Source organism: Barbatula barbatula, assembly GCF_947034865.1.
Source record: "Barbatula barbatula genome assembly, chromosome: 6".
In the NCBI taxonomy this organism is placed as follows: domain Eukaryota; kingdom Metazoa; phylum Chordata; class Actinopteri; order Cypriniformes; family Nemacheilidae; genus Barbatula; species Barbatula barbatula.
Window position 1 is genome coordinate 25,715,781 of NC_136765.1, and position 25,294 is coordinate 25,741,074.

Genomic DNA, 25,294 nt, shown 5'->3' on the forward strand with positions numbered 1-25,294 from the left:
TCTCTCTCTCTCTCTCTCTCTCTCTCTCTGTCTCTCTCTCTCTGTCTCTCTCTCTCTGTCTCTCTCTCTCTCGCTCTCTCTCTGTCTCTCTCTCTCTCTCTCTCTCTCTCTCTCTCCTCTCTCTTTCTCTCTCTCTCTGTTCCCGCACCACAGGTCAAAGTGTTAAAACATCAGATGACTTTTGTTTGTTGAACTGAAATGTTCCTCTTTCCTTCAGTTTGTCTGTGATGTTATTGTCAGGTGTATTATTAAGAGGGTTTTAGACCTTCATATCCTCATATCTTTATGATGTTTTTATCTTGATTTGTGTTTAATGGTGTAAACGTGGCCGTGTGAAGGGGTTGATTTATTTTGGCCTTGTGCCTGTGGAAATCTCAGCGGTACAAATTGAGATTCTCTTTATCCAGACCACACTGGCACCAAATGAAAGCGCGCAGCGGCCAAATCAAATATTTGCCAGCGTCCTGGTCCTGCTGTAGGGCCGGCGTGTAATTTGGCTATTAGCAGGTGGGTTAACGTTTTTCAACAACTAAACATAGAATCGAACATAAAATCCCAGCGCTCACTCGAGTCAGTAAGCCACAGTCAAAACATTTCTCCCGTCTGGAGTTGAGCACCGGACGGGACGGGAGTTATTTAAGTTCACGTCTCCAGTCGCTGGCGGTGCGGTGGAGCCAGACATGGAGACTGCTGTGAATTCCCCCTCGGCTCACGAGAACGAGACCTCCGCTCGCCTCTCAACGGCACTAATAGAAATCACAGTTCCAGAGCGCTCGCCATCATTAATATGTATTTTCAAGCCTGGAATTTCCAATGACTGCCAGCTAACTAAATAGAAAGGCTCCCGTTGGTTTGGGTGGCCTGAAACTGATCCGCTCGGGCTCCGCAACTCTGAACGTCATGTCAGACTCTCTTGAATCTCAAGCTTTGACGCTCTCTCTTTCCAGACCGTAAAACAAATCAAGTCATAATAGCGTGAAGGGTTTTTTTATACGACACGCAGGCCAGCTCAGATCGACAGTTCTGTGAAGGTATGAAATTGATGTAGGAAACGTCTCATTACGGGTCCTGACCCTCAACTTAACACGTTTGGCTGCGGAGCCGAAACTGAAACCTGTTTGCTTGATGTGAAGAGAACTCGTAACCACACACGACTCTCTTAAAAACTACAAACATCGAGTCACTTGAATCCAATCATCGTGATATAGAGCTGTCACCGTATATAGCTGTACTAAGAACCTGCATTATTGATATTATTGGCTTCTATTACACATACAGTACAGGTCTCATCATCCGATTGTGAGTTTTAAACACTTGAAGTGCACATCTTGGTCATTCTTATGGAACAAATCATTTGTTTTCTAATCTTTAATCATGAATCTTTTATATTAAGATGATAATTAGAGTATTGTTAATATTCTGTCTCTTTCATACAGCGAATTGAGAAAATGACGAGAAACATGGATTCCAGTCAGTACAGTGATTTCTGTGAGAGTCGACAGCTCAGTTTTTGTGAGTATTCATTCATTCATTCACTTACATGTTTATTTTAGGGCTGTGAAGCGATTCAAACTTTTAATCTAATTAATCGCACATCAAAATATAATTTAAAGGCCGATAATACGACAATACAGAAAGTAGGTTCAGATGTTCAGAAGCTAAAACGGCCGCAAGTTTGGCACTAACATTCTTAAGAAATATCTTCCTTTTCCCCAAAGAAATAGTAATTCAAGTTTGAAACGACATAAGAGTAAGTAAATGTAAATAAGGGGGCCAACTATCACCAATTTGTTAATATTGTTATTATTTAACTTTTTCATTTAAATTTTTTACTAAATTTGTTTGAAGAATAATAACTGCCAGAAGGTAAATGTCATTAATTCATTAGATTCAGTGAATTCGTTCAGGACTGTAGTAAATGACTCTTTATGAATGAGCCGCTGATTCATTGATTCACACGATTGATTCGCTCGTATTCATTTAGGAAACACTTTGGCTTTATATTTTTTATATGTCTGGGGCGAGTGCGTTAAATGCGTTAAAATGTTTATTCACGTAAATTTTCCATAACATGAATGAATTAATTATAATTAACGCGTTAAATGCACAGCCCTAATTTATTTATTAATTCGCTCACTTTCTCAATCATTCATTCATCACTTCACTGCATATAAATCATTTACAGTATATTGATTATGTCAGATATCAGGTGCATTGCATTGTGGGATACAGTTCTCTGGTTATATTGCACATTCTAGCCTGTGTTTACACATCCTTAAAACAAGCGAACTGTTCAGTAACACATATTGTATATTTTTGTCTTTAAAAAAGGAAAGTTTTGTGTCATTCTGAACATGGATGTGTGTGTTTGCATGCATGTGTGTGTGTCACAGCTCTGTTCTTTATTGTTATGAAACTAAACACTTCATGCACGGTGTATCCAGAGCCATTGAGAGAGAGAGTTGATTCAATGGAACCGTTTTTTCACAGCAATGGCGGTTCATGGTTCCCGAAGTAACGCATGGAGCTGCAACTAAACGGACCAATTGAGCTCAACCCTTAGCCCATTTAAAGACTGAAGTCATTTAATTGATTTAAGAAATTAAGAATTAAAAGAATAAACAGACATCGGAAGGCTCAATCTGACTATTTGAACTGGCGTTGTTGTGACTCTCTCTCTCTCAGCGGCTATCGATGTATCTTAACATCTTTACTGTTGAACTCATCATTTCATAACTCAAATATCTTTGTGACTTTAGCAAAGAAAGCCTCAAAGTTCCGAGAGTGGCTGGACTGCAGTAGTTTGGATATCAAACCCAACGCCATGTCTATGGAGATCCTCTCATATCTGGCGTATGAAACTGTGGCTCAGGTGAGCATTTCTCACATAAAGCAAACTCATGTGTCATTCACACATCATAAAGAAAGATGACAAGAATCCAAACAAACACACTAGATAACACATTGACTTGATCTTTGTGTTTTTATTTGTTTTTTCAGGTTGTTGATCTTGCTCTGTTAGTCAAACAAGACATGACTCCTAAAACAGGAGATCCTTTCCAGCGCGTCATATCTGCCACCTTCATCCAGTACAGCAACTCTTCATCTGAGGTACATCACAAACACCGACTGTGTGCGAGCTTTTCTGTCCTCCGGCCCGAGGTCATTCTGGTTGACTTAAAGATTGAAATCAAATCCAATATTAAACTAAAATGTAAATATTAGCTCAAAGATAAACTGAAATAGCACTTAAAATGAGAATAATAATCAAAACTAAACTAAAATATTCATTAATCTTATACAGTAACATAAAAAATAAACAAATTAATGATGAAATGACAAAAGAAGAAACGTTTCCTATGTCCGGCCGTTTTGGTGCTCGGTAGCGCCGACCCGACCGCAGCGGTTCAAAGAGATAGTGTGCGGGGGTCCCGACTATCCCTTGAAAACTCAAACATACAGATTAACTGTACAGTATTCATTCATGGACAGCTATTCAACATTTTATTTGTCACACACACAGTTATATAGAGAATATACAAGCAAATGTAGGTCAGGTCACCAAAGACAATTATTATAAAAACACTTTTTAGCGGATGTTAGCGCTTAAACCCTTTTTTTTCAAACGGTATCGAGTTGTAAAGTAAAGATTAAAGAACCATCCATTAGGAAACTTAAGTCAAAGTTTTGCTACACGGTCTTAAAAATAAAAAGGTGCTTAAGAGGTTGTTCACAGTGATGCCACAGAAGAATCACTTCTACTTCCACACAGAAGCATTCAGTCAAAGGTTTCTTCTCATTCTGACCTCTTTATCATCTGAAGTACATTTGTGAAACAGAACGGTTCTTTAGATGTTAAAGGTTCTCTGTAGTAAACGTGTAGAACCATCTTTTTACAACAAATATCATGGTTAAAGTGTAATGGCTAAACTATTACAGCAGTAAAACCATAGTTAATGTTCATCACTCGTTTCCGTCATCTGCGATGTCACAGAGTTGATCCTCTTCATACACTTTTGCATCAGCAAGTGATTCATGAAGCCATTCCTGCGCAATTCTTTGATCGGTTGTGTGCTCAAACTCTGACCATAGCAAAGCTGTGTGATCTCAGTGATGTGACATCACGTTTGTGTTAATAACACAACACAACACACACTTACACGCACACAGACACTTATACACACACCTCTGCACACATCCTGAAACACACAAGCACGCACACACAAACAAACACACATATGCACACACACATCCTGAAACACACAAGCACGCACACACAAACAAACACACACATGCACACACACATCCTGAAACACACAAGCACGCACACACAAACAAACGCACACATGCACACACACATCCTGAAACACACCAGCACGCACACACAAACACACACATGCACAGACACATCCTGAAACACACAAGCACGCACACACACATGCACACACACATGCACACACACATCCTGAAACACACAAGCACGCACACACAAACAAACACACACATGCACACACACATCCTGAAACACACAAGCACACACACACAAACAAACACACACATGCACACACACATCCTGAAACACACAAGCACGCACACACAAACAAACACACACATGCACACACACATCCTGAAACACACAAGCACGCACACACAAACAAACACACACATGCACAGACACATCCTGAAACACACAAGCACGCACACACAAACACACACACACACACACACACATGCACACACACATCCTGAAACACACAAGCACGCACACACAAACAAACACACATCCTGAAACACACAAGCATGCACACACAAACACACACATGCACAGACACATCCTGAAACACACAAGCACGCACACACAAACACACACACACATGCACACACACATCCTGAAACACACAAGCACGCACACACAAACAAACACACATCCTGAAACACACAAGCATGCACACACAAACACACACATGCACAGACACATCCTGAAACACACAAGCACGCACACACAAACACACACATGCACACACACATCCTGAAACACACAAGCACGCACACACAAACAAACGCACACATGCACACACACATCCTGAAACACACCAGCACGCACACACAAACACACACATGCACAGACACACATTTCTTCACACACACATGCACAGACACACATTTCTTCAAACACACATGCACAAACATGCACACACACATCCTGAAACACACAAGCACGCACACACAAACACACACATGCACAGACACATCCTGAAACACACAAGCACAACACAACACACACTTACACGCACACAGACACTTATACACACACCTCTGCACACATCCTGAAACACACAAGCACGCACACACAAACAAACACACATATGCACACACACATCCTGAAACACACAAGCACGCACACACAAACAAACACACACATGCACACACACATCCTGAAACACACAAGCACGCACACACAAACAAACGCACACATGCACACACACATCCTGAAACACACCAGCACGCACACACAAACACACACATGCACAGACACATCCTGAAACACACAAGCACGCACACACACATGCACACACACATGCACACACACATCCTGAAACACACAAGCACGCACACACAAACAAACACACACATGCACACACACATCCTGAAACACACAAGCACACACACACAAACAAACACACACATGCACACACACATCCTGAAACACACAAGCACGCACACACAAACAAACACACACATGCACACACACATCCTGAAACACACAAGCACGCACACACAAACAAACACACACATGCACAGACACATCCTGAAACACACAAGCACGCACACACAAACACACACACACACACACACACATGCACACACACATCCTGAAACACACAAGCACGCACACACAAACAAACACACATCCTGAAACACACAAGCATGCACACACAAACACACACATGCACAGACACATCCTGAAACACACAAGCACGCACACACAAACACACACACACATGCACACACACATCCTGAAACACACAAGCACGCACACACAAACAAACACACATCCTGAAACACACAAGCATGCACACACAAACACACACATGCACAGACACATCCTGAAACACACAAGCACGCACACACAAACACACACATGCACACACACATCCTGAAACACACAAGCACGCACACACAAACAAACGCACACATGCACACACACATCCTGAAACACACCAGCACGCACACACAAACACACACATGCACAGACACACATTTCTTCACACACACATGCACAGACACACATTTCTTCAAACACACATGCACAAACATGCACACACACATCCTGAAACACACAAGCACGCACACACAAACACACACATGCACAGACACATCCTGAAACACACAAGCACGCACACACAAACAAACACACACATGCACACACACATCCTGAAACACACAAGCACGCACACACAAACACACACATGCACAGACACATCCTGAAACACACAAGCACGCACACACACATGCACACACACACATCCTGAAACACACAAGCACGCACACACAAACAAACACACACATGCACACACACATCCTGAAACACACAAGCACGCACACACAAACAAACACACACATGCACACACACATGCACACACACAAGCACGCACACACAAACAAACACACACATGCACACACACATCCTGAAACACACAAGCACGCACACACAAACACACACATGCACAGACACATCCTGAAACACACAAGCACGCACACACAAACACACACACACACACACACACATGCACACACACATCCTGAAACACACAAGCACGCACACACAAACAAACACACATCCTGAAACACACAAGCATGCACACACAAACACACACATGCACAGACACATCCTGAAACACACAAGCACGCACACACAAACACACACACACATGCACACACACATCCTGAAACACACAAGCACGCACACACAAACAAACACACATCCTGAAACACACAAGCATGCACACACAAACACACACATGCACAGACACATCCTGAAACACACAAGCACGCACACACAAACACACACATGCACACACACATCCTGAAACACACAAGCACGCACACACAAACAAACGCACACATGCACACACACATCCTGAAACACACCAGCACGCACACACAAACACACACATGCACAGACACACATTTCTTCACACACACATGCACAGACACACATTTCTTCAAACACACATGCACAAACATGCACACACACATCCTGACACACACAAGCACGCACACACAAACACACACATGCACAGACACATCCTGAAACACACAAGCACGCACACACAAACAAACACACACATGCACACACACATCCTGAAACACACAAGCACGCACACACAAACACACACATGCACAGACACATCCTGAAACACACAAGCACGCACACACAAACACACACATGCACAGACACATCCTGAAACACACAAGCACGCAAACACACACACACATGCACACACACATCCTGAAACACACAAGCACGCACACACAAACAAACACACACATGCACACACACATGCACACACACAAGCACGCACACACAAACAAACACACATATGCACACACACATCCTGAAACACACAAGCACGCACACACAAACAAACGCACACATGCACACACACATCCTGAAACACACCAGCACGCACACACAAACACACACATGCACAGACACACATTTCTTCACACACACATGCACAGACACACATTTCTTCACACACACATGCACAAACATGCACACACACATCCTGAAACACACCAGCACGCACACACAAACACACACATGCACAGACACACATTTCTTCACACACACATGCACAGACACACATTTCTTCACACACACATGCACAGACACACATTTCTTCACACACACATGCACAAACATGCACACACACATCCTGAAACACACCAGCACGCACACGCAAACACACATGCACAAACACACATCTCTGCACAGACACAAGCACACACACTTACACACAGATGCACACACATACCTCCGCACACACACACCCTGGTACACTCACACACTCTGACACACACACACACACATGCTGAAACACACACACATCCTGAACTCTAAACACTTGTGATGTCGTTCTGCTCTCTCTCCAGGCTGCAACAAGCAGAAAGGAGGCGGAGTCTCCAGAGAACACGCCCCCCTCCACCCCCGGTGCCCCTCTGACCGCCGGACATCAGAATAAAAGCACAGTGGCGCAGGGCAACGGCGGCCTCACGCAGGACCCCGCCAATAAAACCAAACAGAGGAAGAGGAAGAAGGTACAGAGGGTGTACGCTAAAAACACATTTACTGAAATATATATATCTATATATACTGTAGAAGAAGCATTCATGTTACTATAAGAGCTTAAACAACAAAAGATAACATTCCTGCCTTGTCAAAAATGCCCTTTACACCTCCATTGATCTACTCTATAGCACTGTGTGTTTACATATATCTGTAGATCTGACCATAATCCACATCATTCCTTTCATTTACATTGAGTCATTTAGCAGACGCTTTTATCCAAGAGTTCAGGGAGCAATAAGCCATATGTCATAAATGCATTCATCTTTAATGCAGTCCAGAAACAAAGCTTCAGTTCACAGCAGAAATAAACAATGTAATCCAGGATAAATACTGTAAATCCACAAATGTAAATAAATAATGTAAATCACGATTGAGGTCCAGTGTTTATATGGAGCGTTATTGAGCGTTCTGAGATATAATATCATGTCTGTCTTATGGTTTTACAGTTGAGAGCTTTGCGTAAATAAGGAATTTAATTTAATAAAACAACAACCCGTGTGAGAGAGCAGCGATGCTGGAGAAAATCTGCAGTTACTAAAAGCATTTTTTATAGAGACACACAGTGTCAAATCATTGTGTTTCTTATAGAAATATATACAATACAATGGAAATATACATTAAATGCATATAGAGTATTATTAAACTAAACAAAAGGTGGTAAAAAGACAAATGAACAAGAGTTTATTATTATCCTTAATTATGACATTGCAGGTAAAGGGCCGGACCCGTCTCACCGGCTCATTTTCATTGTGATTTTATTGTATGTGATGTGACGGTGTTGTTGTTTTTTTCTGTTGCAGAGCTCACCGGCGTACGGCTCAGAGTCTCCGGGTAACGCCATCCAACCGGCCCACATCAGAGAAGCCATCAGGCGCTACAGCCACAAGATCGGCCCGCTCTCTCTCTTCTCAGTACGTCTATTTATAACCCCAGCAGCACACAGTCATTTTAAGTCCCTGAACCAATGGAATTGTTTGGAGCAATTAGTGGTTTTGTGTAATTTTCCTCATAAAAGTCACAGAATTCTGCTGGAGAGTGAATTGAGGCCAGTTTCTCTTCTTTGTGGAAATACAAAGGAGATTTAATTTGGTTTTGTTTTCCGTAAGTTCTGTTTACAGCCGCTCTTACGCATGCGAGCGTGCAGCGACTTATCATTTTCCGTGTGGGTGTTTTAAGTGTTTTAAGCTGGAGAAATGACTTCTCGCAGCCAATCTGGAGGCTTTTGCTCTTGTGGTCAATGTGTAATTCACAGGTAATGAGCAATTTACCAATGACAGCTACTTGATCGTTCCCGAGCCAGCGACCGCCGCGTCTCCTGCCAATATCACACAGAGCTTCTTTATTTTATTAGAACAATCCTGTTAGTTTGAGCTACGTCACTGCTTTACTTCTGCTTTCAGTCATCAGCAGATATTATTAAACCAACCCAATACACAAAACTCATCGGGCTTCATTCACTAATAACCGATTGTATTTACACACAACTTTAATATCTTTCAGCTTTATCGGCACATCAGAATAAATACTAAATAAGTGCCGGTGAATCTAAAGGGAATAATCATCTTTATTTCTAAATAAACATTCACATATACAAATTAAATCATTCTTAAACATTTAAAGATGATTATTTCTTCAACATGTGGTTTAAAGCCATGAATCAAATGTTCCCCATGTTTTACTCAGCAGTGTTGGGTGAGTTACTCTAAAATACTAATGAATTACTAGTTATTAATGACATATTCAATAGTGTAATGAGATTACTGTACAAAGTAAGTATTGAATGACTTCTTACTAATGACTTTCTATATCCTACATCAACCTTGAGTAGTGAAGTGATTCAATAGACATGAAACGACTCTTGAATTCATTTAAATCCATAATATAAAACTACATAAAGTAATATTATTAACGGACTAAAGTATACAAATATGAGAGTTATACATTAAAGCGTTTAATTTGAAATTAGACTTAGAATTGTTTTGTCAATTACACTATTGCACACACATATATTACACAAAGTAGTATTACCCAACACTGTTACTCACCCTCAAGTGAATATGGTTTTCTTCTTGAAGAGTCAGAGTTATAATACCACGTATTGGTTCTCTTACACTGGGTAGAATGGGAGTGAATGGGGAATTTTCTGAAGCTCCATAAAGTGCATCCATCGATCAAAGAACTACTCGACGCGGCTCTGCGGTCTTAACTAAGGTCTTCTGATGCGAATCAATGCGTTTGTTTTTAAGTCATCAGTTTATTTCAGTGTCTGTGATGTTAAAATGATGCTGGCGTGTTTAACTCGTGCAGAAACACTGATTATATTCAAGCAGGTGGTTTTGATCCAGAGACCGACGTCACGTGTGTTTGAGTCGATGTTTAAACCTCAGGATGAATTTTTTACTCCGGTCTTTCTGAAGTGTGGTGTTGTTCAGACGGTCAGATGTGAGAGTCATTCTCATTAGCGTGTTCAGATACATGTTGGCGTGTTTGGTGGTACGCTTGAGTTTTAAATGCTTGTGTAATTGTGATGATGACTCCTCCAGACTGAAGACTGATCTGGAATCATTTCTCTCTCTGTGTGCATGTGTGTGTGTTTACAGCGGTTGTGAATGTGTTATGTCATTTAAATGTCTGCCCCAGTGACTGCTGCTGGCTGCTTTATCGGCCTCAGATTACCAAAATCAAGTCCTTGTGAGATTATTAACTCTGAAATTAAATTAGAAGAGAAACACAAGAGCCAGAAGACTGAATTACAGCAGTACAACAAGTCAACAAACTCGAGGCTTTCATTTCATTTCACTGTAACAACATCTCACATCACACTGGTCTTCAGCTTTCACTGCCAGTTTATAGATTCTTGGCAGAAACCTTCATCTCTTGTGCTTCTTTTGACCTCTGTATGCTTGTGATACATACAGTATATATAGACTGTAAGCCGTTATCGTGATCCTCACTGTGATTTAAATTCATTGCACATAATCTGAATGTCAGATAAGAATATTACTGTTGTATAGAACAGAAACAATATTAACATATTACACTAGAATACATCCTGTTGCATCATTTATATCATAGGACACATGAAACATGAATGAACTGAAGATTTCACATGCACACTGATGATGTCATGTGGGTGGTTGCTAAGCTGTTCTGGGTTGTGTCATGTGTCGAAGTGCAGTTGCTAGGGTATGGTAGGTGGTTGCTAAGCTGTTCTGGGTTGTGTCATGTGTCAAAGTGCAGTTGCTAGGGTATGGTAGGTGGTTGCTAAGCTGTTCTGGGTTGTGTCATGTGTCAAAGTGCAGTTGCTAGGGTATGGTAGGTGGTTGCTAAGCTGTTCTGGGTTGTGTCATGTGTCAAAGTGCAGTTGCTAGGGTATGGTAGGTGGTTGCTAAGCTGTTCTGGGTTGTGTCATGTGTCAAAGTGCAGTTGCTAGGGTATGGTAGGTGGTTGCTAAGCTGTTCTGGGTTGTGTCATGTGTCAAAGTGCAGTTGCTAGGGTATGGTAGGTGGTTGCTAAGCTGTTCTGGGTTGTGTCATGTGTCAAAGTGCAGTTGCTAGGGTATGGTAGGTGGTTGCTAAGCTGTTCTGGGTTGTGTCATGTGTCAAAGTGCAGTTGCTAGGGTATGGTAGGTGGTTGCTAAGCTGTTCTTGGTTGTGTCACGTGTCAAAGTGCAGTTGCTAGGGTATGGTAGGTGGTTGCTAAGCTGTTCTTGGTTGTGTCATGTGTCGAAGTACAGTTGCTAGGGTATGGTAGGTGGTTGCTAAGCTGTTCTGGGTTGTGTCATGTGTCGAAGTGCAGTTGCTAGGGTATGGTAGGTGGTTGCTAAGCTGTTCTTGGTTGTGTCATGTGTCGAAGTACAGTTGCTAGGGTATGGTAGGTGGTTTCTAAGCTGTTCTGTTATGTTTTGCTATGGAGTTGCTAGGGCATGGTAGGTGGTTACTAAGTGTAGTGTTTTGGGGGTTACAAAGGTTTTATCAAGGAGAACATAAACGTTGATGGTCTTGTTTGCCAGATATGTTTAAATTTAATTGGTCCGTTCGTGTGTGTGTGTGTGTGTGTGTGAATAAGCTGCTGTGATGGCAGTATTTGTCGTTTCTGTGCGGTTTGCCAGTGTTTCACTTGACGTTTGACCTTGTGCCAAAGACAACAAACGGAGGGGTGATGCGTCTCCGCTGGTCTTGTTTATTCCTCCATCATCTCTCAGTATGTAAAGACAGACGTCTCGTGTTCTTGTCAATGGCTCATAAACACTGCAGTATAAACGGCTCATTGGAGCAGGGTGTATATCTCTGAATTGCAGTTCCGTTTCTTGTGTTGGCGTCAGACGTCAGCTTCCACATTTACAAGCAGAGGCCATTCTTCCCCGCACTTTCAATAGCTTGTTATTACTACGTGAAACTGTGTGTTGGATGTCGGGAGAGTGGCTGGACTGGCAGAATTTCACAGAATGACATACGGTAGTCTTCCAAAGAGGCAATATTTTATAGAAATGCTATTCAGACCTCCCGGTGCAGAACTACTGGCGCCGTCGGAAGCAAAGCGTGATGTTTGTCTTCGACATAAGTTTGTGAGGGACTTCTGAATTCTGACCCATGAACACAAAAGACTTTATTTGTTTTTATTTTGTGCCAAAAAACTTGGCAGAGGTGCTCCATCTTCTCTTATTTGTTGAAGCATCGATATGAAAATTCTGTGCCATTAGAGGCAGGTTGCCAGTTTCTCTCTCTAGATTTATGGATTGGTTTTTTCCCTCTCTTCTTCTTCTTCTTCTTCTTCTTCTTCTTCTTCTTCTTCTTCTGCAGTGTAATTTCTGTTGAGCTTCATCTGGAAGTCTTTATTTCAGTGCCGTGTAATCCATCTGCTGTGGCGGTAAACAGACCGGCTATTATTTTTGAATAAAGTCTCATCTTCAGGCTTTGTGAGACGGCAGCCCTCTGTCTGTTTCAGATACTCTTGATTTACGGGGGGTTTTTCCGCCCGCTGACCCTCAAATCCCACTTCACAGCGTGCTGGTGTACAGTACGGCCCATTAAAGTCCAGCGCTGAGCGTGGATCTGGACGGCTTTCAACCCTCCAAATGACAGATCTAATCCTTTAGGCAGATATCTCAGAGGTGCTGCTTTTCTCTCAATCCCATGCGTGGAAATCCAAACGCTACTGTGCACCCTTCACATGTATTAGTGCTGTTTACATTAAAGACACTTTAGCCGCATGTACAGAAATCAGCTGTTCGGTTCATCATCATGACATCAATGATATACTACTGGATGATAAATATATGAACACGTAACATCAGAGAAAAAGAGACTTTCAGAGAACTAGATAAAGAGACGTTGTACACCATTTATATTCAGAGCCGCTTGTCATCGTGATGTGATGGATCTCAATATTCTGCACATGATCTTTGGGAGACTACAGATTTTAATCTACATTTCAGTCGCTTGTTGATGTTTATTTCTACTAATTAATTGGATGCAGATTTGGGCAGATGTGTTTTTTAACAGCAATATGCACACAATAAAACAACTAGTAGGAATTATTTGGGTAATTAGCTTAATTTTTCACACACCGTTGACTTTAAACTTTGTGAAAAACTTGCCACATAAAAAAAACCTAAGGAGTAAAGTAAAGATTGTAGCGGCATCTAGTGGTGAAGTTGTGAATTGCGACCAACGGCTCATTCCTCCCCTCGCCCCTCCCTTTCGAAGCACTAAGTCAAGTCAGCTTTATTTATATATCGATTTTTACAATTTTCATCGTTACAAAGCAGCTGTACAAGAAAACATTGACTATAAGCAAAACATATAAGGTTATGCAGGTCAAAACACAGGTCACATATCAGACACACTATAAATTCCTATATGCAGTGTTCATTAAATAAAACTATAAAATAGCCCCTCCGGCCAGGCAAAAAACCCTCAGAGTGAAATCAGGCCTAACCAGGGGATTCCAGTTCTCCTCTGGCAAAAACTGCAGCTTCTGCACAAGCTCGACGGTGCTGCACAACAAGGCAAAATAAAAAGATTCAAGATTAATAATTTTGTAGAGTTGCCATGTCCCTTGTCCAGCTCTATCATCACAGCATTTGTCAGGTCTGGGTATGGACCTTGGCACAATGAGACAAGACCGGCTGAGAGTAGAGGACTGTTCTGCACTCTTTGATGCAACAAATGCATCAGTTGTTATTGGAAGTGTCCCTGGTTCCGGTTGATCTAACTAGTGCAGCCTAAACCTTTGGAATATATATATATATTATGATAGTGTAGTGTATGCAAAGATTTCAAGTATGCAAGATTACGGTGGCTCACACAAAACTAAGATGTTTTCGCATCTTCGCAGAAGGAGCTGACGTATTTACGAAACGCGTTCTGTAGAGCAGTCTGTCCGTTCAGGGCTACTGTAGAAACGACATGAGGAATTCCATGAAAGCTATAGAAATAGCTCATTCTACGCTTCATTATGTTTTATACGCCTCTCAACACATAGTTTTGGATTCTGTCAATAGATCCTCCACAAATGACACATAGGACCTTTATAGGGATACTTTTCTCAAGAATGACAATTCTGTCGTCATTTCCTCTCCTTCGAGTTGTTCTGAATGTGTTTGAAGGTCTTTGTTCTGATGAACGCAGAGAAAGATATTTGGGAGAATGATTATAACCAGAGAGATCTTGACCCCCATTGATTCAAAAACCCTAGGGATGTGACAATTCACTCAGCTCACGGTGCGATTTACAATTCTGATCTCAGGATGTAATTTTATTCATCATGTTTTTACAGAATGATTTGAGGCAAATAAAAATAAACATCATCCCTTTTATAATATATTTTATAAATTTTGTACATTGTCATATTTCATGTCAAATAACTAAATTCCAGTTTTAAAACCAAAAAAGGAATAATATCTTTCTCTTTAATATAAAATCTAAGACTTTGTCTGTGCTTTCCCTAACTTTTACATTTTTAAGAAGTATCAGCACATTTACCAGATTTGCGCCCCTGCTGTTCAAAACATGAACTGCGATTATTTTAACGTTTTAATCGTCACATATTATAATCGATTTTTAACTGGCCTAAAAATGACTTTATCATTTATTAGTTTTGTTAAACGCAAAAGAAGATATTTTGAAGAATGAAGGACAGCAAACGGTTCTGGGGCACTTTTGACAACTATTGTATTTTCACCTAATATGGGTGAAGTATCCCTTTAAGAGAATCCTGCGGGTGTTTTTCTATCCTATACATACGGTGGACACTGTGTACATATACAGGTATATATATTACACACACACACACAGTTACAAATATTTGTGTTTAATTTGGTCGTCACGTTTAAGAAGAATGGCAGTATACTGTAGTGTAAGGCTTTGTTGTGTGTTTGCGCAGGTCTGCTTGAATCTGCATTGTGCCATTTTTTTCTGACACAGACAAGAAAGACGGTTCGAAGTTCATTACCTAGTGAAATCCCACAGTTAACCGTGTCTATTTCACTCAATCCTCTGGATTTCAGCCGGCAGGGGTTTAACCTTTACATCCATACATGTGACGTGTCAGGCGTCTGAGGGTCGGTCGATGGGGAAATCCCGATCATACGGCTGCAGCCTTGACTCGATTCATGCGGCTCCAGACGGACACGAGGCAGCAGCTCTGCTCACATTCTCACATCTGGATGTCATGAATAAACACAAGCTTGTTGTCTCATTACAGATGCTAAGATGCCCGCTCACGCTCACCTCTCTCTCGTCTTTATCAGTCCCGTTCTCATTTACATGTGTGGATACGAATACATCGCTGTTTAGTATTTATTAAAGAGCGAGTAAATGATGACAGGTTTTTCATTAGTGTCCCTTTTGTGTTTTTTTGGGGTGAAGTCCCTGCTGGGGCGCCGTCTCTGACAGATCTCTGTTTTTCTTCGCTTGTATTTATGTTCGTTTTCTAGCGGAGTGTTTAACTGTATGCCTGACCTCTTTGTCTGATGTGTATCTTGGCCTGTGGATTTGAGGTAAAGGAGGTGTTGGGAGCAGAAATATGCACACCGCTCAACTTTATGAAGCGTGAGAAGGACTTTTTTTTGTTTATTGTTTCTGTCTTTGTCAAAGTCTCGAGACGATGACGATCCGTGGCTCTTCGGCGGAGCGGTCACGCACGAGACGGAGTCCGAACAAAGGCGACGCATGGCGTATTGTTCAGCCCGGACGATAAACAGCGAGCGTATAAAAATAGAGGAGAGACAGAACGATATTGTTGGTAATGACTTGCACATGTGAGTTTCTCTCATTGATAATTGGCGTGTCATCTCTCGGCCCAGAGGAGACGCTTTGTCTCTCACATTTACACGACTCAACGGCCAACCAGAGGACACCAGAGCTCTGATCAAAGATAAAACTCTTCTCACCGGGGTTCATCCGTCTTATTCAGCTCCATCCTGGCAGAGATGTGACTCGACGGCCGGGAGAAGAGGAGTGCAAACACTTTCCTTCCTCGAGCAAAACAGCTTCTCTTTCAACTCCACGGCCTGCCATAAACCAGCTCAAGTTCTTCAGAAGTTCAAGTCTCGTCCTAATGTGACGCTGATCAGATCAAAAACACACTTCAATTCTGCATATTACACTTTTGATTTTAGTTTTATGAATATTATAAATTAGCTTTTATTTAATAATTAAACTTCATAATAATAATTTCTAATAAACAGAAATGTTTTCCAAGTTTTCATTTTATTAAACTGTAATAATCACTTTACTCTGTTTATTGTAAAATAACAAAATCTCAAATTGAGCTTTTAGGGGATTTAAAAAATGAAAAATCTGTCACCATTTATTCATTCTTGTGTCTTGTCAAACCTTCAGCAGAACTCTAAAGAAGATATTTGGAAGAATGTTGATAATCAAACAACATTTTAGCTTCAAGGTTTTAAATCTGATGTATTGATATATCATATGTTTACATCTCTTTTTTGGGTGGGGTTTATATTTTTATAGTTATACTAAAATGTTAATTTGAGCTTTTTGTTTGCTGTTGTAGTTTATAGCAGTGTTTTGTTGCTCTGTGTGTAGTTTGGAGATCAAACATCAGGCAAGTAATGTACAAATGATGACAGAATTGTTATTGATGAATTATTTCATGAAGCGATGATGTCATTTTGCAGTAATGTAGGTGTTTAATTGATGAAGATATTTTGTGGACACAGACAGGACTTCATTAATTCACATCATGATGCCGATGCAAATTCAACAGCAAACATGTGTGTTGTGTTCATAGCACATGTGAATTCCTCCAGACCCCCGAAGCTTCAAATGGGTGAAGTGTAATGTATACCGGTTATAAAATGATGACGGGTCAGTCGCTGGCCTTCTGTGAAACCGCACGCTGCACATTTTCAGTTTTTAACTCAAGTTTTTCTTGGACTTGCCGTTTGGGTCTGTGGAGGACGGTCGTGGTCGTGATCCCCCACTGTTTGAATGAGACGGACCGCTGTGAACCTGAAGACCTCCGTGAAGTTATTGCTATAGAGAGAACACGTGACCTCTGATTGATCTGGTCCTGAAGTTATATTTTTCTTTAATAAATGTCATGATGACACACAGACGGACAGAGAGAGAATGATGGGTTTAGTTCTGAAACTGTCCTTGTGGTGGATTGTCTAATGTAAGAGCACTTCTTCTGTGTGTGATGTTTACTCTGATGTCGGGATTGTGCTTCAGATTATTTGATGATTTTATTGGCAGTGGTTCTGTATATAATCCAGAATCTTCAGTAAATGTTGTTTGTCCACTTATATTCAAGAGTTTACCGTCACCACACACGGTCACCTTTATTTATTATATTAGATATCGTTGTTTAGCTCTTTCAACACACATTCAATGGAAGGTCGGTTTGTTTTTGAAATCAAATACTAAATATTTCCACTGAATTTATGTCATTATATGTATTAATAACATATTTCTTTGAAAACGTCATCAACTTTGACCCATATAATACATTCTGTATAATAATGTGATTTTGTCCACTTTAATAACCAAATGTTAGAAAAATATATGAGTGATTTATAATATTATCTATAGTTTATGTGTTATATTCTTGATAATGGAATTCACGGTATGTGAATGATATAAGAAGTAGTTTGCATTTAAAGTCCATTGAACACATCAGTTTCCCCTCAAACATGTGAATGTTTTGTGTTTCTCTGTGACAGAGCGTCCACCGCAGGACCGGCATGACCTTCCTCGCCTGCTGAACACAAACACACCAACCTGAAGCGTCCGTTCATCTGTTTACAGCTTCATCCAGACACGCAAAACTGCTTTTGACCTTGATTCCTGTGAACACTTCAGGTTTTTCTTTTGGTTTTGTACGTTTAGTTATTCTCAATTCCCCTGGTGGATGTGGATCTTGTGTTGGTGATATAGAATCAGTTCTGGATGTTCAGACTGAAAATCCGTCTTTCATTTGATGCTTTAAATGTTTCAGATTTTTCTTGTACTTTTTTAAATCCGAGAATAAATGTTTCTTTTGTGAGTTAAGAATTTTCCATGTATTTGTCATGTTTGTTGACATGGTAGGTTGATGAAGACGAATGAACGAGAGAATGCTGAAGGAGTCTTTCACTCTTTTAAATCAGTTAGACACGTTGATTTTGAGGTTTGCTAAACGCACAGAGACAGATATCATACGAACAGTAGTGATGTTGTTTCACATCTGTTAAAGTGTTTTATCCCGCCGCTTGTGCCTCACGTATCCCCCCACGGTTCAGTTTCATGTCAACAGAAGGTCACTTGTTTCTGGTTTATGGGTTCAGAGATTGAAAGATGATCTGCACTGAATACATCAGACTCGAGTCGAGCGGCCTTGTGTTCGATTGCATGAGGATCTGGATGAGATTGCAGGTCATTTACCAAAATCACTCTTAAATTGAACAGCAAAGAAGCTTGAATGAAACCGACGTCACATCACAATAATCGACTGTATAAAGAGAAACACACGCGTGTTCATGATTCTGTCAGCAGATTATCAACAGCTTCACAGTGAAATCAGAAAGATGACGGCTGAGATTCATGAGAACTGTTCCTGCGTCACGAGGGTTCAATGGTTTTAATGGTTGATGCTCCTCAGAGAGATTTGACAGAAGTAAAGTGAATGAGTTCACATGCGGCCGATCTTTATGAGCGTCAGGAATCCCAGCGGCTCACAGCGGTCACGAACGCAACACGCCATCGCTGCTATCTGTGTGTGTCTCTGATTTATATTCCACACGACGTGATTTCATATCATGAGCTTAGATACAAGAAGACTGTTGATTCTGTTCGGCTTTATAAACACATTCTAAGACTGATATTCAGACAGAAAAGTAAAGAAACGATGTGAGCCGAAGAGATAAGAACATCACAAAATATCTCTTAAATGTTAAATGTATGATATACTGTGTACTGTACGTATAGACCGTTTCATCGCGCGCCAGTTAACTTCCGGTCTGTGTCTGGTAATAGAACTATTTATATTTTATTTAATTTATGTTCATATTAATTTGTATTATTATTACATACATACATACAAGGTGTGATAACACTATTATTTTGTTGTGAAAGGTAGTTTTTCTTACCTTACTTCTCAAATGATTCGTACGGCAAATCGTCCGTCTAATCCACGCCTTTCTGTGAGCCTAAATAACTATAAATATAAGTGTATGATAACAATAGTGTTATGTTTATTTGAAGCCTGCGCGCTGCAGTGTTCTCAGTCGCTAAAGTGAATGTAAATGACGTGCTGATGCTTTCGTTTTCATGACAGCAGAGGCTGGATGCTCTCTCTGAAGGTGCGCTCGTGTCCGGGACGTAAAGCATATATTTTGACAACTTGCTGACCCATAAGCGTTACATATATAATATCCGCCGTAAACACACTGCTTTCCAAATGCTTAGTCTTTAATAAACATTTTGTTGAATCTAACGGTTGAGTTTGGTATCACAGTCTAAATTCATAATATTGGAGAGACAAGTTTAGCCGAGTAACTGTGTGTTTCATATTAAACACATGTAAATGAGACACATCTGCCATCATTGTTTTGTGGTTTAGACTTACAGTTCTGTTATTGTAATACACCTGGCAGAAATATAGATTTATAAACACTTGTTTCATACATCAGTAAACTTTAGATATGTTTTAATTCATTTACTTGTGGTTGATAAATGTTTCAGCTTGTGTAAACTGCAAAAGGATTCACTTAACTTGTTGACACTTGAATGCTTGAGACGTTTACAGTAATGAAATTTGGCTACATGAACCTAATCTCATCATATTCATACACATTCATAAAGCTGTTTCTGTCATTCACAGAAGTACAAGTGTTTGCAACTATTTATGTATAAAAGGAAAATGTTTTACTGCTAATATCATTTATAGGGGCTGTTTCCCAGAAAGGGCTTTAGTCTAGTCCGAGATGTCAGACGCATCTTGATCAAAAACTACTTACACATCATAAAATATATCAGCTTGATTGTTTTGGATCAAGTGTAATATTTTTATAAAGTATGTTTTTAAAAACTGCTTAAATATCCCAATTTAACTATTCTGATTTTAAAGCCAACAAAAGGTGAAGCTAAATGACGTCATGTAGGAGAGTGGAATTATGGGACATGTGGTTTTCACCATCTAGAGGTGTATGGAGATCACATCATGTTCACAGATGAGGTAATGAATGAGTTTTATTTTATGTCATCGTAATGAATTATCTTGTAAGAGACGTGTAATGTTAAGCTACGTTAGCCTGTGAATGATATTGGACTTTGTCAGTTGATTTGGTAGCGTAATGCTACACAGTTTAACGTGTTTAAAACAGTCATACAGTCGTCGTATGACAAACTACGTTTACGCTTGTTTGTGTTTCCTTTAGTCGTCAAAGAGTCATCGTGATCCATTATAACAGAACAACAGATGCTGTATAAGCACTTCTGCATGTGCGTGTTGCCGTAGTTTCTACAGCCGGAAACTGAGGGTTTATATTTTAAACAGGAATTTCTCTGGATTTACACAATCTTGTGAACATTTGTGATCATGTAAGTACACAAATATATCACACTGTGCAGGTGAGTTTTGGATATTTCATAACAAAGTTTTTCCATATTGTGGCTTGAGGATCCTGGTTCAGGGATGAGGTTTCCTGGTCACAGATGTGATGATACAACAGTATTGATGAGTAAAAATGATAATCAGTTAATGTCTGGAAAGTGTTTGACAGATCACGTGTGATATTATATCCTCTGTATGTTGAAGTTTAATTTCTCTGCTGGTGATAATTGATTCCTGGCACACAAACTCATGAATCTGTAAAGATTTTCACATTCACTCGCTGCCAGAATATGAGCTAACATCTCTCGTGACGGCTGCTGTGTCACAATTCTTTTCCAGTGTTTCTCTGGTGTCATGAATATCCGCTGTGTTCTCATACAGACATCATGGACTATAAAACTGGAGACAGCGCTGGTTCTCAATAAAAGCTCAGTGTGTCTGTCTGTCAGAAGCGGAAGACTTCATCATTACAGCTATTAGACATTTGATTTATTGAAACGGGTGTAATGTGTGTTTGTGTCTTACAGCAAATGGCACAGATTTCATTCAATCTTTTCTTTGAAAACAGCACGACAGACTGTGATGAAGAACACATTCATTTCTAGTGATGATGAGCAGATGTCAGTGGATGATGAGGTGTTCTGGATTGTTGGTAAATGGTGATTTAATTTGTCAGTCCTGAAATATAAATGTGATTAGAAAAAAAGGTGAATGATTAAAGATGTTCATTGATTTCTGTCCCATGAGAGAAGCACAGATCTCATCTCTGTATGTTTGTTCTTCTGCGTTATGAACGTCTGTCGAACGGCATGCGTGGTGAATTCTGTCTGTAGATGTTAAAGTTGAGAGAGAGATTAGGAGCGTTGAGTCTGGCTTCTGAAACCGACATGACGTCATTTAATCATCTGAACGATAGGACACGCAGTCTCCATCCAAACACGAATGCTGTTTCTCAAAGTGAAGTGAACCATGTGATTTTATTCCTGCTCGATGTTGTTGAGGTCGCGAGATGTGTGAGAAACAGTACAGACTCATAAATCACACAGAAATGAGCTATCGAGTAATATTGAGTCTCTGGGGACGCCAAACAGCCACTGGGGAAAACTAGTAAAGGTTTTAATTATGAGCCCATAAAATGTGTAAGTTCTTAAGAGTTTTTCATTCTCTCACAGCCTGTACAATCACTTACGCCCGTTTCGTCTCTGGCGGCGGGGGTTTCAAAAGTGAGATAGAAAGCCTTCAGACATCATGAGTTTCACACTTTACTGCTTAAAAAAACTCCAGCGTGTATGAGAGAGAAGAAGAAGAAGAGACGTCCTTGGATTCTCACACGTCAGAACATCCATCACAACACCTCAACGTCGCCTATTAAAACAAACAGAATCAAATCCAATCAAGCATTATACTTCACTGAATCTCAACATCAAGGGCCTTGTTTATTAAACCTGCGTACGCACAGATTTCATATTCAGAAAAACTGTATTTGGCGTCACAAAGTGCTTAGCGTCACATCACGGTCTACGCAAACGTACACACTTTTGCCTCTCCGAGTGCTGCAGGTAAAGTTTCACGTATACGTGACAGCGTTATCAGAACGGTCTGTATTTACACGGATCCAGGGAAACGGATTTAAACGCTGTAGTATGCACGCCAGGCCAGTGGATGGTGATGTTGTTGTGTAAAGAAACAGGACGAGCCTTGGCACAAAAGTGCTTTTTAATGCCATTGGTCGACGTATATGTGTGTTTAAAGTACTCGCGCGACTGACCATCGCTTTCAGACAGTTCCTTCTTGCAATTTACATGGAAACAAAAAAGTTTTTATTTGAAAACGGTCTCGTGTAAACGCCCTCTTAGTCATTCTTGTTGCTCGTAAGGATGTGGACGTTCACGGGCGCTCTTTCATATTTCAATGACATTATTTAGACATCGTTTAAAGACGGAGATCTCGAACTGTTCACGATCATCTGCGATGTATAGATTTCACATCTGATGAAGAGAGGCGTACGCTTGTTTTCTGTACAACGTTGCTCTCCTCTGTGTCTCAGAAATGTCTCTTCTTCTTCTTCTTGTTGTATTCTTCATGTGTGTAGAATCGCGTGCTAAACACGTCCGGCTCTTTCAGCGGCTCACACATGCTTTTAAAATATTTTTGCAGCGAAGTTTATGAATAAAGCGTCTTTCATAGAGCTCTGGTTGATAAGAATCTCAGAGAAGGAGAACAGACTGTGGGGACATAAACACAGGTGCATGCTGGGATACGTACCTTCAGTGTAGCTGATGGGATCATTGGCAAAATATGAAATGGACTCATTTATACGTTCGAGAAGGACGATATAATGGAAACGTTTCCTGTTTCATGGTCCGTCGGAGGAATATTTCATGTTTAATATTTGGATTGTAATCAGACTCCACATACATTTAACATCTCATGGTTTGATCTAATGTGCGATCGTCACGTTATTGAATTCAAGAGAACTCTGTGGGGTCATAAATATGTGTGATGTTTGCCAAAACCGATCACGTTTCTCCTGAATGAGTGAAGAGCTTTTAAGGAAATATATATCATCATCAAAACAAAACTATAATGAATTCAAATGTAATCTTGAATACTCAATATTGAAGTTATTGTTGTAAATCTGAAAGATGTACATTAGCAATATTTGTCTTTAGGAAAGATACTTAGACTTCTTCAAAGAAAGAAATGATTCGTTTACATATCTTTGACTTGACTGAAGGTTCTTTGATATCAATAAAGACTCATTTATTATGTAAAGACTGTAGATCATCGGATGGCAGGATCTGTTCTTTAATGCTGTGACTCTACAGTAATGAAACATGAAGTAGCTAACACGACATTTATCCAGCATCTTTCAGCACAGAAATCGTATCCCAGCGTTTAACTGAGATTCTGATACCGATCTGGTTTTATAAGTCAAGGATTTGTACAAACATTCAAACATGTGGACACGGCTAATTTTAAGAGGAACAGACACGGCGATCCCCCGCCGTATATTCACACTAATGAACAGAGGTGGTCTGAACTATCAAAGCATTCTGGGTAATGATATGAAAATAACAGAGGGAATGAAACACAAATCTTTTCTGCAGAGACGAGGAGGATTTCTGCTTAGTTTGGCATTTGAAGCGCCTTCTGGATATTTGACACTTCAGTCGAGTTTGAGTTTGCCGGCAGCGGCGTCCAACAGCACAAATAAAACTAAAGAGCACACGGGTGTCTCCAGACTTGACATGAAACAGAACCAACCAACGGACGGACACACACACACACACACGCGTGTTTCTTTAACAGGTGGTCCTGAGACAAACACACATGTGTCTTTAGCTGCCATCATACAACATTCATCAACCTTCTTTCATTTCAGGAGAATATTTCTAACTTTTCAACAAGAAACTGAAACGTTCAAACAACTAAATTAAATAACCACGAAAAACAGATTGTGATGATGTTCTGTCTCCTCAGTTGACTTTAAGACTTGTTTCTGTATGAAAATGATGTGAATCAAATTATACGAATCATTCTCCTCTGAAAAACTCTGAATAAAGTGATTCTGTGTCGAAGTAGATTCCAAGAAACTGAGTAAAACAATTGTGTTCTTTTCTTTTTAACCAAAATTATAGTTAAATTTCTAGAAAAAATCTCTGAATTTTAAATACACAAATGATAGTGATTTAAACATTGAATGTTCAACCCATGTAAACTTGTATAAAGGATCTTTACTTCATTATTTTGTGGTGGGACAGCATGAATTCGTTTAGTTAATTTTACTAACTGAGAAGTTCATTGGTTTATTGTTCAGTTGTCTTTAAGATTTAGAAACGATCTGTTTGTATTTTTGAGTTTTGCGGTTTCCAT

At 40.2% G+C, this 25,294-nt stretch overlaps 1 protein-coding gene across 2 annotated transcripts in view; it reads left to right on the forward strand.

The window, feature by feature from the left end:
- supt3h (SPT3 homolog, SAGA and STAGA complex component) overlaps positions 1–18,881 on the forward strand; it is a 67,088-nt gene extending 48,207 nt beyond the window's left edge. For both annotated transcript variants that reach the window (XM_079457862.1, XM_079457863.1), the window contains exons 7-12: positions 1,437–1,512; positions 2,760–2,872; positions 3,001–3,111; positions 8,161–8,325; positions 9,157–9,267; positions 18,549–18,881. In XM_079457862.1, coding sequence (XP_079313988.1) covers positions 1,437–1,512; positions 2,760–2,872; positions 3,001–3,111; positions 8,161–8,325; positions 9,157–9,267; positions 18,549–18,590 — 618 coding nt within the window. In that variant the 3' untranslated portion in view covers positions 18,591–18,881. The remainder of the gene's footprint in view (positions 1–1,436; positions 1,513–2,759; positions 2,873–3,000; positions 3,112–8,160; positions 8,326–9,156; positions 9,268–18,548) is intronic.
- The last annotated feature ends 6,413 nt before the right edge of the window (positions 18,882–25,294 follow it).